The sequence below is a fragment of the Coenobita brevimanus genome, chromosome 77 (genome assembly GCF_032717465.1).
Source record: "Coenobita brevimanus isolate Jiangsu-jjx chromosome 77, ASM3271746v2, whole genome shotgun sequence".
In the NCBI taxonomy this organism is placed as follows: domain Eukaryota; kingdom Metazoa; phylum Arthropoda; class Malacostraca; order Decapoda; family Coenobitidae; genus Coenobita; species Coenobita brevimanus.
Genome location: NC_137030.1, coordinates 6,545,582 through 6,560,628, shown reverse-complemented (window position 1 = coordinate 6,560,628; position 15,047 = coordinate 6,545,582). Strand labels below are relative to the sequence as shown.

Here is a 15,047-nt window from a genome sequence, read left to right as displayed (position 1 = left end):
AATCTACCTCTCCTCATCACAACACCAATACACTCCAGTCCCATCCTACCCCTCAACTCTTGCATCTTAAACCTAGCCACCCCCTAGGCCTCACACTCAGGGACGCACTGCACTTCCACTTAATCATTGTCATTTCTGCTCATTTGAGCCTACAAATATCCTCTTCCTTTACTGCCCTGGTCTCCCTACCATACAGCATTACACTCCTAACACCTGCTGTATACAAAGATCCCTTAGCATGGAGAGAAAGCCTTCTCAGTGTCAGGAGAAGCAACAGCCCCCTGAACTACTTCTAACCGTTCCTTACTCCATCCCCGCCTCCAGCACGTAACGTGTCTCCCAAATAACAAAACTCTTCCACACACTCAATAGACTGACCAGCATGTTAAATCCTTTCATGCCTGACAATCTCCACCTGCTCTCCCTTACACACCGCACACATGAAATCAGCATTATCTCGCAGTCTACTTCTAACACCACTACATCTCTAATGTACCCATTTATCACAGACACTGCACAAGATGGAATGGCTACCCATGCCCCTTTGGTATATCACACATGGCCACTCTCCCTCTTCTTTGACAGTACAGTACTGTCACCAGTCATAGATACCATCACTTTTGTATTACGTGCATTTACTCTTAAGCCCGTGTGCCCCATACCATCTCTCCACTTCCTTGCTTTGACTGTAACTACACTTACTATCATTTAACATAACTTCTCTCACTTCAGGTGTTGCTGGTGGACTATCATTTAACATAACTTTTCTCACTTCAGGTGTTGCTGGTGGGCATGTGTGGGGATACATCAAACCGCTGGGCAGACAAGTCCGTCTCGGCAATACTTACGCGTAATGGATGTGGCATCATGAACAATGATGTAAGCTTTTTTTATACCTAATATTGGTAATGTTCATATAACTCCTCTCATAATGTGTTCTTCCCTCCCACCCCCCACTCCAGCTGTTCATGAGAAATAGAGTTAGGATGGTTATTAAGATGGTAGTGACTTGTCTTTGGAGATGAACTAGTGCATGATGATCATTTTAGAGCTTTGAGGAATGGTTCTGAAATAAACAGATGTGTGATTCATTCAACAGATTTTATATGCATATTGCAGTAAGTTAAAACCAGATTCTCAAATCATGTTTGCATTCCAAAGGTAAGTGTGCACAAAATATTTTAAATTTTGCATTACTGTATTTAAGTTTTACTTGTGGAAGGTGGGGATGCTCATCATCCACTCAATCGATGTAGAACTGCTTTGGGTGTGTGCCCTTTCCTCTCATCCATCCTTCCTATTCTGTCTCTCTTTCATTCATTATTTCCTCTTCCTTTTGCCTTTGGGTGACTCTACAATGAGTGACAAGCCAAATGGTTTCCTGTACACCAGGAAACCATTTACAGTACCCTCGCGTCCAACACGGTAATATTGTCATGCATGGGTCACGTGTTGGACCAAAAACGTGTTGGACCAACAATAGAGCTTATGGAGAAAAATGAATTATGTCAGCAACCCTAGGAAAAGTCACCCTAAATACCTACCATATACCTATACATATATTGGTACTATTGTAATTATAATGAATGGTACTGTGCTATGAATAATAACTAACCTTTTAGGATAGTGTTGGTGGGCTTGCTGGGAATGGAAGGTGGTATCCAAGGCTGTAGGTAGTCCTACTGGGTCCCCGGAGGATGGCTGCTGGTGTCACTAGCGGGTAATGGCTGTTGCTCCTCCTCAACCTCCCTCATAAATGCTTCGAAATCACACTCAGAATCACTATCTTCGTCCACAGCCATGGAAGGTCCTGCTTCTGCCTGTCCTAGTACTCTGTAATCCTCGGCAAAGGGCATGCTTCTCACCGTTGCCAGAGCCCCGTCTCGTGACTGTGGAAAGTGATCGCTGTCGCTGACTCGGTAGAGAATAAGGAGAAGCAACTTTGTTTATAAACTGGTTCACACGCCGATGAGAAGGGTTTCAAAACGATGGATATTTATTCTAAAATATTAATATGTATTCAGTGTCAGGCTAAATGTTCAATGCTGTAGTACGATACATTCTCTGTCGAGTCGCCTGGGTTTTGGTCACACTGTTTTGCCCATCTTATCCTTATCAGGAATCCATCCAGATGAATTCCAAATGCCTGTGGTATCGTCGGCAATTTTACCACGTTACCGTTCCGATTTACCATCGTATCCTCGGCAAACCTGGTATGAAGTGCCGTGTGATAGCCTTCGGCTGCCAGGAACTTGTCTTGGTTTTTTATTATGGTCCTCACGTTGGCTTCATTCATGTCATAGGCCTTGGCAATGTCAACTTTCCTCTCCCCTTTCTTCTTCCTCTTGATGCTTTCTAGCTTGGTGGCCTGAGGGAGGTGCCGACGCTTCTTGGGGTTCTCAGAAGGCTTCCTAGGCATCGTGAGCAGGGTAAAATGCAGTAGCAAGGCAGAAAATGCAGCAAGAAAAAAAGCATCTTCCAATGGGAATTATGCGACTGAGTAGCGCTGTGGCGGGAGAAATTTAAACAAAACATCACGTGACTGCAGAAGCATTTTTAATTGGGCGGCATCACGATCACGTCACAATAGCGGGCGGGGAAGGCTACTTGATCAGAAGTTTTCATTGGCTATCATCATCATGGGAATGTCCAGTATGACCGTGTTGGACCGGGGGTGATCGTGCTAGAGGTGAACTCTGCGGATTTCGCCCACTTCTCGGAGCTCTGTGCGTGTTATGCTAACACACTCGTGTTGCAGTAATTAAATTGTATTAAATAATACTAATTATTTGCTCTCCGTGCTGGACGTGAATCGTGCTGGACTAACGCATGTTGGATGCGAGGGTACTGTACTACGCTGGGTGGTAACCATATAACTAAATTATGGCACCTGGTGGTTTAGTGGGTAATTAATGTACTCCAATTGGATTGAGCCTGTGTAGGTTTTTATCCAAGGGGTGGTTGGGGTTTATTGCTTACGTAATGCCACTGAGGGATGAGTGAGGCTGGTCACTCTTATCTTAAATGTCAGGACCAACTTGCCTAGCCCCGGGTTCCTACGTTCCTCATGGTGCGACATAGGATTGGATGATGGATGAATGGATGAAGTTGTACAGGTGTCATTGTATACAGTATATACATATCAATATATACCAGTTTTGCATTTCGTCTCTGAAAGATAGCTTTACTCAGCTGGGGAAGTGAAGGAGCATTGTTCTGTTGATGTGGAAGTGAGTGAAAGCATTAAGAGAAATACTCTAAGTTAGTTTGGCCATGTGGAGAGGATGGAGAATGAATGACAAAAAAAAGTGTATGTGAGTGAGATGGAGGTGGGAAGGGAGAAGGGGAAACCAAGGATGAGATTGTACGATGGAGTGGATAGATGTGAGAGAGGAGGATGTGAGTAAGAGGGATGGTACACTCAGGCAGAGGACAGGGTGATGTGGAGGCAGTTTGTTTGTTGCCACCCACAGGCATTTGGCTGTAGATAAATAGGTAGAATTTCAAGTTTCCTGCTACTGTATAGAATAAAATCACTCACCACATGTCATATCCTATTTTTGCCCACTAGCAAAAAACATTGGGATAATGAAAATGTCACTTCCATGATGTTCTGGCCTATGATGACATAGCCATAGGTTCTGGCATCATGAAAGGGGATTGTATGGGATTGGCTGTTATTTTTATTTCTTCATTGGTAATGATGATGATGATGACTATGGTGATAAGATATTCCTACAACCCACAGCATACTCCCTTTGATGCAATGGTGTCGGTGATGATGGGGCACTACCAGTGCCTGCTGCTGACGGATATGAACAATGTGTCGACAGACAGCAGGGAGGTGCGCTCTGTACCATCACCTACATTGTTGCATTTTGACCTGGACACCAAGATGTATGCTGCCATTGCTGAAGCCAAGGAAACAAGCTTGTCTTATGTGAGTTGAGAGAGGGAGAGAGAGAGAAAGAGTTGAGTTATGTAGAGAAAACAGGTACTGTACGTAAGAACAGTAGACTCTCACAATATTGAACTAACTTGGGGGAAGCCTGGTTCAGTGAATCTGGGGTTGCCCCCCCCCCCATGGGAATTCAAATACATGATTGAAGATAAATGACTACAATAAAATAATTTAGTATTGTAAATGAAAATGACACCCATTTTATACTAACTTGGCCCATAATTTTTCCCTTTCTCAGCTTATTTCACATCCTTGTCAAAGCACTTCATGATTAGTACGGTACTGTATTACTATAATCTGTTATTACAGGTCAACAGTCATGATGGGGAGAGGGCAATTTCAGTCCAGGTTGGAATAAAAAGGGTAGGAAACATGTATTGTGGTATATACTACCTGTATAGATGGCTGCACACTGCTAACACTGTCATTCGTTTTTTAGGCCATACAGTGCATGAACTTTCATTCATCGTCACTCTCATGCCTTTCTCATGGGCCTCAGTCACCTTAAGCTTCCTAGCAGTGGAAAGATTCCTCCTCTAGGCTTTCCCAGAAGAAGAGAGGGTGAGAGATTCCTACTAAAAGTCATGCTTCACAATGGAAAACACCTGGCAAAGTTGAGAGACGTGAGATGTGAACACAATAGTCTGAACACAACCAAGGATGCGGCCAGAATGAGTCTGTGTGTCCACAGACTCTGATCCCACCTGGTCCTTCCAGAAGTAGCCCCAGAATAGCCCAGCTCCTCATTTATTCTCAACAGCAGATTTCCAACGTAGCCCAGTTGGATGGGAAAAACTGCAACCATGGTGACTGTATTGTGAGTTACCCTGAATGTTGCCAGCAGTTCAGAAGAGCCATGTGATGCATCCCATTTATCAACCTTAGTTCAGTATAGCTAAGAAAACTGGCGGGCTCAGAGGCATTTGATAAATCCAAAATCCGTTATAGCGGGGCCTGCTAATGTGAGGGTTTAATGTACAGTAGGATGATGCATTTCGATCTTGACCCTAAGGTGTAAGGTGCCATTGCTGAAGCCAAGGAGACAAGTTTATCGTATGTGAGAGAGAGAGCATTTCTGAAGCCATGGAGATGAGTTTATATTAAGAGTTAGGGTGACATTTAGTGTTTTAGCTACACAAGTATGATATTTTTTTGTTTATTGCTGCTGCCAGATGATTTTACTTGGTTTAGGAGCGACCTTTCATAGTGAAGGGATAAGAAGATATCTCTGTTAGCCTCTTTAGTGTGATGATGATGATGATTTGTTGTTTTGTGTTCATAAATGTAGAGTCCATTGACCATGATAGCATGTACATATCTTCTCACTTGATGGCAGCTTCTTTCATGCCTTTGTTCTTTTTCCAGCCATTCTTCAACCAGTTACACAAGTGCTGCTTTCAGTTGTTGCATTCAGTAACTCATTAACATACTGTTTTCACTTTATTCCAGGTCAAAAATATACAAGTGCAGAAATACGTAGTGACAGAGTATGGGCGTGACTTCCTCAGACCCTACAACCTGCACCCAGACTCCTATGTACAAATGGCCATCCAGCTGGCATACACTCGCCTCCATGGCAAGTAAGTCTGTAATCAGGGTATGTAGGGAGAGTGGGGGTGTCATATCTCCATTGTCCATCCAGCTTGAGAGAGATAATGTACAATTCGTTCATTCATTCGTTCGTTTTTGAAGGCTCCAACATGCTTGCATGTGTCGGCCTTGGTCACCTAAATGGCGGCTCTCCATGCTGCACGATCTGTTGCAGCCTCCCTGTTCAGTCCCTTAACCCTGAGGTCACACTTAATGACCTCGTCCCACGTCTTTCTCGGTCTAGCCCTCTCAACCCCACCCTTAATATTAACACTTCTTACCTTCTGCACCCAGTTACCATGCTTCATCCTCTCCATATGCCCAGACCATCTCAATCTACCTCTCCTCATCACAACACCAATACACTCCAGTCCCATCCTACCTCTCAACTCTTCCATCGTAAACCCAGCCCCCCCAGGACTTGCATGCAGGGACACACTGTGCATCCGCCTAATCATTGTCATTTCTTTACGTTTGAGCCTGCGAATATCCTCTTTCTTTACTGCCCAGGTCTCACTACCATACAGCATCACACTCCTAACACATGCTGCATACAAAGACCCCTCAGCACGTAGGGAGAGTCCTCTCAGTGTCAGGAGAGGCAACAGCTCCCTGAACTTCTTCCAACCACTTCTCACCCTAGCCACAGAGCTAGCTCCAGCCTCACCTCCAGCACATAACATGTCTTCCAAATAACAAAACTCTTCCACACACTCAAGAGACTCACCAGCAAGTTCAATCCTTTCACGCGTGACAATCTCCACCTGCTCTCCCCGATGTGCTGCACACATAAAATATTGATTAAAAGTTCACCGACACATCCTACTTGACTGTGACAACAGAAAGTCTGACAAGAAATATTTGCAGAATATAAGAAGGAAGGATACACTGAAAGGCAAGGAGCTATCAGCGATATTTTGCTTGTGATTGTACATCATTTTCACAGGTATATCATTGCCATCATCTTCATTGGAATCATCATTGTGGTTGTCATCATCGTCGTCAGTCATAATCATACATACCAGTTTTATGGTTGTAAAAATGAAATATGAATGACAAGTAAATCATAAGGCAAGTTTCAATAACCACAAATTCATCAGTAATCTGGTAAAGATGATAACATTAATGAAGGCAGCAGGATGAAGATGATGGCGACTTGTAAACAGGCTTAACTGTGTGAAGATTAACAAGATTTTTTTTTTATTGTTGTTGGTAATGAAGGATTGCATGATGATTGGATGGTTGATTGATTGTATTAAAATCTGGCAGCACAACTGCCAGGGTCATATGATGATTGGATGGATGAAAGGAAGGAAGGAAGGATAGAGTATCAGTGGATGGTTGCAAGAATGACTAGATAGATTGAAGGAAGAATAAATAGATGTACATGGATGAGTAGATGCTTGGAAGGATGGATGGATTGATGAAAGGGCTGATGGATGGATGAATATTGTAAATAAATGGAATGAAGAAAAGATGGGTGGATCAGTCAGTGGATGGATGACAAGATCGAGATGGATAATATAATTAATCAAAGGATGAATGATTGTCTCATGTAATTATTCTCTTTTCACAACTCCAATCCCCCCAACCCTCAGAACAGCAGCAACTTACGAAACGGCCACCATTCGTCAGTTCTACAATGGACGAACGGAAACAACCCGCTCAGCTACGGTGGAGAGTGGAGAGTTTGTGAATGCTATGCTTGACCCTAAGGCAAAGGTGAGTGTTGAGAGAGAGAAAGAGAGAGAGAGGGAGAGAATGAGTATGTGTGTGTGTGTGTGTGTGTGTGTGTGTATGTTGATGATGATGATGATGTATCCGTATGTGATAGTGCATGTGAATGTGTGAGTTTGGAGGAGGTTTTACTTTATTTGTCATTCCTGTTTTTTTATAGCTGTTCAGTCTGAAATAATAAATATTCCATGTTTAATGAAAGTACAGTACAGTACACTCAATCCTCGTAAATCGCGTGTTTATAAATCACGGATTTGTAAATCACGGCTAAGTGGCTGGCAGACTGCCGGCACCCTTAAATCACTGTTAAGTCACGAAAATCGCTGATCTAGGCACCAAAGTGGGCCTTTTCTGAGGAGAATCGTAAACCGCGGCATTCAATTTGAAAATCACGACCCAACAACCAATCACCACCCGTCCCTGGTGGCAAGTGTGCATACTAATGCCGCAGAGTTAATGAGAAACATCAGAAACTCATCACCCACTATTTTGCCCGGGTAAGGGCAGAAGCTGAGCCTGAACCACAGCCTGGCCCTTCACACACTGAGGACGTGGATGACTTAGCATCTGTCATCTCTGAGGCAGACATTGAGGGCTTCCTGAGAGAGGCAGGGGAGCTGGAGAAGGGAGAACAGCATGAGGGAGCACCCACACCTCATGCTGAGAGGTTCTAAGTTCTTCCCAACACCACCCCACTCCATTCACTTAAGTAGTATCATCATAGGATTAAGGTGAGATCCCATAACATTGCTTATTTGTATTAAATACATTCACTGAATATTCCTAAATTTGTATGTTTGTGTTTGATGGTGCTTAGATAGGTGTAGGTAGGGTGCTGTGGGGGGTAGTTGGCCAAAGTGCAGACCCAAATTCATTTTTCACATAAGAGTTATTATTTATAAACCGCGGAATTTGTAAATCGTGGCAGTGGTCCAGACCCAAATTGCCGCAATTTACGAGGATTGAGTGTATTTTATAGAATAAGATGATGATGATGAGGAGGAGGAGGAGGATTGTCTGAATGATACTTGTACCGATAATTATGATGATGCTGATATTTATGATGGAGTGTGTGGTGAAATGCTGAAGCATGGGGGAGAGATAGTAGTAGAATGGATGTGGAAAATGTGCAGATTGGCCCGGGAGGAAGGTAGAGTCCCGGAGGATTGGAAGTCAGGTATAATTATTCCCTTTTACAAAGGAAAAGGGGAAAAAGAAGTGTGTGGTAATCATAAAGGCATCTGTCTTCGTAGTATAATAGGAAAAGTGTATGGTAGGATACTTATTGACAGAGTTAGAGAAAGAACAGAGGAATTAGTTGGAGAAGAACTGGGAGGCTTTAGGAAGGGAAGAGGTTGTGTAGATCAGATATTCATTCTTAGATCTTTAGTGAAAAAGTTTCTAGAGAAGGGAAAGAAGTTGTATGCGGCTTTCATGGATTTGCAGAAAGCATATGACAGGGTGGATAGACAAGGATTGTGGAAAGTATTAAGAATATATGGAGTAGCTGGGAAGTTATGGAATGCTGTGAAGAGTATGTATGATGGTGCTAAGGCTGCAGTGCGTGTGGATGGTGAACTGAGTGAATATTTCTCTTTGAAGGTTGGGTTGAAACAGGGATGTGTCATGTCTCCATGGTTGTTCAATCTGTACATGGATGGAGTAATAAAAGAGGTTCAAGGTAGGGTAGTGGATGTTGGAGTGGCCCTGGTGAGAGAGGGTAGTGTTTGGAAACTCCCTGTACTGTTGTTTGCAGATGGTACTGTGTTGTTGAGTGAAGATGAAGGAGAGCTGCAAGGCTTGGTGGATGAGTTTGGGAGAGTGTGTAAGAAATGGAATCAAAGGTGAATGTAGGGAAGAGTAAAGTGATGGTCTTTGAGAGAGGTGAAGTCAGTGAATGTACAGCGAGGTTGGATGGTGAGGAATTGGAAAATGTGAGTACGTTTAAGTACTTGGGTAGTGTGATGGGTAAGGATGGAGGTTTGGAGGGTGAAGTGCTTGAAAGGGTACAGCAGGGAAGAAAGGTTGCTGGTTCCTTGAAAGCAGTGATAAGAAACAGGGAAGTGAGCATGGAAGTGAAAAAGTTACTACATGACAGTATTGTGATACCAACTCTAATGTATGGAGGTGAAGCTTGGATGTTGCTGGAAGGACACAAGTCAAGAGTGAGAGCAATGGAAATGAGTTATTTAAGTGGAGCCTGTGGAGTCACATGGAGAGACAAGCTGACAAATGAGGATATAAAGGAGCGTTGTGGTGTAGATGTGGATGTGGTAGGAAGCGTTAGGAGGAGTACACTGAGGTGGTTTGGCCATGTGGAGAGGATGGAGGGTGAAAGACTGATGAAGAGAGTGTATGTGAGTGAGGTTGAGGGGGGAAGAGGGAAGGGGAGGCCAAGGATGAGATGGAGGGATGGGGTGGAGAGGTATATGAGAGAGGGTGGTTTGAGTTGGGAGTGGGGCAGTGAAATGGTGGGGGACAGGGGGACGTGGAGGCGATTTGTTTGTGGCCACCCCTAACGGGATTGAGGCATCAGGCAATAGATAGATAGAGATGATGTGTTGTTGATATTTATTCTGATATCTTTGTTATGTGTGCTGATAATTATGGTGATGAACTTTTCCAGAATGCAGAGAAGCGGCAGAGGCTAATCACTGCTGTCAACTCTCACAACGAGTTGATGGGGGAGTGTCAGAAGTGTGAGGGTGTGGATCGGCACTTGTTTGGCCTGTATATCATTGCCCTGGAGGCTGGTATTGATATCCCAGATATATTTACTGATCCTTTATTTACCAAGAGGTGGGTGAGACAGACAGACAGATTAGTAGTAGATACCAAAATAGATGGACAAGTTAGAGAGAGATACAGACAGACAGACAGACAGACAGACAGACAGAATCAAGGTATAAAGGTACACAGAGCCAAGAGACAGACAGACAGAAAGACTTTAGAGATATGTAGGTTAATAGTGTAAGATAGAGGAAAACTGAGTAAGATAATGTAAAAACTCCTCAAATCATTTTAATTGTATTCTCCTTGAGTATAATACCTTCATGTTCTGTTGCCCCGTAATGATGGTGGTGGCAACTTGTAACTGGGACACACCCTTATATTACTGTGAGTAAAACTAAAACACTCACATATTTCTTTGAGTATAAGTGTCATCCTTTCTTGCCCACTAGTGGTGGTGGTGGGAACTACACACTGTCAACTAGCTTAGTTGGCTACACTCCAGTCTATGGTGGGGTATCAGCAATGACCTCACACGGATACGGAGTCTTCTACTCCATACGGCCGGATGGGTGAGTAAATCATAAACTAGACATATTGTAGTCTGATTGTTTTTATTAGTCCTATGCTAGTTCTCTAGTGTATCATGTTTACTCAGATCTGACAAAGATCCCTAATCCTTTCAGCTATGTCAATATCTAAGTGTCATCATACTGAAGACTTGGTTCAACATAATCAAAATGACTTATTCCTACCTTGTCACTAAGACTTATCAACTTCATGTGATCCCAGTACAGTTTCAGATTTGTGGGTTTGGCTTAGTTCTGTCATGTGAAAACAGACTAACTGTAAACCTCTAAATCTGACCCTTGATGTAGAGATATGACTAGAGAGCTGTTACAGAGTAAAGCAAGGTGAATAAATGTTATCAAGTGAGCTCGTCTGACCCATACCACATGGAAAATGGACATAAAAATGAAGATTATAGTGGTGGTGGTGGCCTTGTACTCTGTGCAACCTTATATTTGAGTAATATGTAGAGTCGATATATTCATCCATCCATCCATCATCCAGTCCTACGTTGCCCCATGAGGACCGTAGGAGCCTGGGGCTAGGCAAGTTGGTCCTGGCATTTAAGATGAGAGTGACCAGCCTCACTCATCCCTGAATGGCATTACGTGAGCAGTGAACCCCAACCAACCCTTGGATGTAAACCTTCACTGGCTCAATCCGATTGGAGCACCGTTATTACCCACTAAACCACCAGGCGCCAAAATTTGGTTATATGGTTACTGCCCAGCATAGTAAATGGTTTCCAGGTGTACAGGAAACCATTTGGCTTGTCACTCAGTGTAGAGTCACCCACAGGCAGAAGGAAGAGGAAAGAATGAAGGAAAGAAAGACACAAGAGGGAGTGTAAAGTCACCTGCAGGCAGAAGAAAGAGGAAAGAATGAAGGAAAGAAAGACAGAAGAGGATGGATGGAAAGAAGGATGGAGGAGAGGAAAGGGCAGACACCCGAGAGCAGCACTACATCAAGTGAGTGGATGGTGAGCGCCCCCACCTTCCACACCAATTGTAGTCTGATTATGTTTTTAGTCTGATTAAATATTATTATTATTATTCATAGTAGGTAGGGGCATACACCATCCACTCACTCAATGCAGTGTTGCTTGTGGGTGCCTGCCCTTTCCTCTCTTCATTCCTTCCTTCCTCTTCTGTCTTTCTTTCCTTCATTCTTTCCTTTTCTTCAGTCAGTGGGTGACTACACTGAGTGACAAGCCAAATGGTTTCCTGTACACCAGGAAACCATTTACTATGCTGGGAGGCAACCATGTAGCCAAATTATGATGCCTGGTGGTTTAGTAGGTAATTAAGGCATTCCAAGTGGATTGAGCCTGTGCAGGGTCATATTCAAGGGGTGGTTGGGGTTTATTGCTCATGTAATGCCACTCAGGGATTAGTGAGGCTGGTCACTCTCATCATAAGTGTCAGGACCAATTTGCCCAGCACCGGGTTCCTATGCTCCTCATGGAGCAACACTGGCTTAGGTGATGAATGAATGAATTATTATTTATTATGTTTTTTAATTAATTTAATTATTTTTAACTGATATAGGGTCCTCTACTCTGTACTGTCTGACAGGTGGGTAAAAAGCAGAGAAGGTATATTATAGGTATATCATTATCATCAGCTACTCCTGTGCTGCCCCGTGAGGAGCGTAGGAGCCCGGGGCTAGGCAAGTTCGTTCTGACATAAGTTGAGAGTGACCAGCCTCACTTATCCCTGAGTGGCATTATGTGAGCAATAAACCCCAACCACTCCTTGGATATAACCTGCACAGGCTCAATCCGATTAGAGCGCCTTAATTACCCACTGAACCTCCAGACACCAGAATTTGGATATATGGTTACCACCCAGCATAGAAAATGGTTTCCTGGTGTAGAGGAAACCATTTGGCTTGTCACTCAGAGTAGAGTCACTCATAGACAGAAGGAAGGGGAGAGAATGAAGGAAAGAAGGACAGAAGAGGAAGGAAGAGAGGAAAGGGCTGTCACCTGAGAGCAGCACTTCCTCAAGTGAGTGGATGGTGAGTGCCCTCACCTACCACCCACATTAGTTTTAATTCTCTGTACATGATTATCTGTTTACAGTACACTTTGAATATTGCTGCTGCTCTTATCTACATCAGAGCCAACACAGTATGTAGCTCACATACAATTCACACTGCACTGTAGTTAATACCACCCCACACAGCACAACATACTGGCACTTATTTGCCTCTTACACATCACTAATGTAACCCTTCACGCCACAACACACTTATCTCATACACATCATTCTCACAATCCACTCTGGCATCACTGAAATGCCTCCCATCACACATCAACACACCTACTTCATACACCTCCCTTTTACAACATAAGCAGTGCTTCTGCACAACATAAGCAAAAGATCTCTGAAGTGTATTGGTGAAGTGATTGTATTGTAGCAGCCCATAAGGTTTGTGTCCTGATGAGCTTGGGGCCACATCTTCAACAGTAACAACAACAGGCCTTCAGTATTTTGACAATGGTTGGCTCAGTAATTTTTTAGCTTTGTAATACACAAGGTAAGAAAATTTACCCTTTAATGAGATTAGTAATTAAGTACTTGTTAGTTATATTAATGCATTCAGTCCAGCGACTTATTTTCATAGTTTATTCTTAATGCTGCCTGACAGTTTCATTACATTAGGGGAATAATATGGTAGAAATCAAGGTGATGAATGATAGGTCTAGCCTATCCAGTCATTATGTGTTGGAAAAAGAATATAATCACATGTTAACAGGAATTTTGCATCTGGCACGTGATTAAAGAGTTCCACCTATTTTATTGTGTATTGCTTTCATGGCACACTGTCAGATGAATTAAAGCCTCAGGAGTTAGCAGGATTAGAATACTTCGAGTTTTTGTGACTATGACAGAGGTAAAATCTGAATAAGTTACAAATCATTAACTCTGGAATTCAAGCACTGTACTGAGAGAAGGAGTGTGAGAAGTTCTCTTTAATTTACACATCTGTATTGTACAAATTTAATACAGTATTCGGATACTGAAATAAGAGAAGACCTAGCTCATTAACTTAGGTGCACAGCCTCACGCTTCATCCCCCGGCAGATTCCAGTTCTTCGTGAGTCACTTCCGGTCCTCGGGTGAGTCAGACGGTGACCAACTTGTGGCAGCGCTACGTGAATCATTCTGTGACATGAGGAGAGTCATTTCACAACCCCCTGCTAGTTTATAGTGCTCTCATTTAACCCCTAGACTCTAGATGACATGCTTTTTTTATTCTTCTGGCTGCTAGACAATATTATTCAGTTTAGGAAAGACTTTTTATTGAAGGAGTTTAAGACTCATGTGTCTAACCCTTCCAGTTCAGAACATTTATCCCAACCTTATTAAATCATCAGGAGACGGCAGGAATGAAATGAAAAAGACGGTCCCAGGATCAGCGGGTTAATCCTCTCAGTACAGAGACATCTCTCATTTATTTCTTGCCTTCTCACGATTTTATGTTGTAAGACGCATGGAGAGAGCATTACAGCCAGTTGTTGAATGAGGAGTTTGACTGGGACAGGGAAGGATTGGAGCAGCAGATCCAATGTTTGGCTATCGGCCTTTGAGTGACGCGGCTATTGTGAGAGGGGCAATAGGCAGGATGCAGGTGGGGAAGGAAGCAGATGTGTCTGGGTTGACTGCTGAAATGTTGAAAACCTCAGGAGATATAGGAGTGAGGTTAGTCATTGACCTGATGAATACATATATATATATATATATAGAGTGTGTTGTCCCAGATGATTGGCTGAAGAGTGTAACTGTAAATGTGTACAAGGGGAAAGGTGATGCCCTGGAAAGAGAAAATTATAGAGGCATAAAGCTTTTAGACCAGATTATGAAGGTGATGGAGAGAGTTCTAGTAGGTATGATTAAAGAGAGAGTGAATATTGATGAGATTCAGTTTAGGTTTATGCCAGGCAAAGGGACCACTGATGCCATATTCATTGTTTGCAGCTTCAGGAAAAATATATAGGAAAGAAAAGCAAACTGTATTTTGTTTTCGTTGATTTGGAGAAGGCCTTTGACAGAGTCCCTGGAGAGATGGTGAAGTGGGCAATGAGAAAGCTTGGGATAGAGAAGTGGCTGGTTAGGGTGGTTATGGCCATATATAGTATGTGGGTGCTCACACCCAGGTAAGGGTGAATGAAGATTTGAGTGATGAGTTTTCCATAAATGTTGGTATGCACCAGAGGTCAGTTTTGGGCCCCTTGTTGTTTATCATTGTACTTGAAGCCCTCTCACATGATGTAAGAAATGGACTCCCGTGGGAGATGTTGTATGCTGATGATTTGTGTTGGTTGCAGAGAATGAAATGGAGGTGGAGGAAAGATTTAGGAAGTGGAGAGATGGTATGGGGCACAAGGGCTTAAGAGTAAATGCAGACAAAACGAAAGTGATAGTATCTAGGGCTGGTGACAGTACTGTCACAG

The 15,047-nt window shown here is 43.1% G+C and overlaps 1 protein-coding gene across 1 annotated transcript in view; it reads left to right on the top strand.

Moving 5' to 3' along the window:
- Positions 1-13,804, top strand: part of CROT (Carnitine O-octanoyltransferase) — a 74,933-nt gene extending 61,129 nt beyond the window's left edge. The window contains exons 10-16 of the mRNA XM_080279168.1: positions 778-879; positions 3,749-3,940; positions 5,411-5,541; positions 7,150-7,273; positions 9,915-10,087; positions 10,471-10,590; positions 13,678-13,804. Of these exons, the coding sequence (XP_080135294.1) occupies positions 778-879; positions 3,749-3,940; positions 5,411-5,541; positions 7,150-7,273; positions 9,915-10,087; positions 10,471-10,590; positions 13,678-13,804 (969 nt within the window). The remainder of the gene's footprint in view (positions 1-777; positions 880-3,748; positions 3,941-5,410; positions 5,542-7,149; positions 7,274-9,914; positions 10,088-10,470; positions 10,591-13,677) is intronic.
- Positions 13,805-15,047: the final 1,243 nt, after the last annotated feature.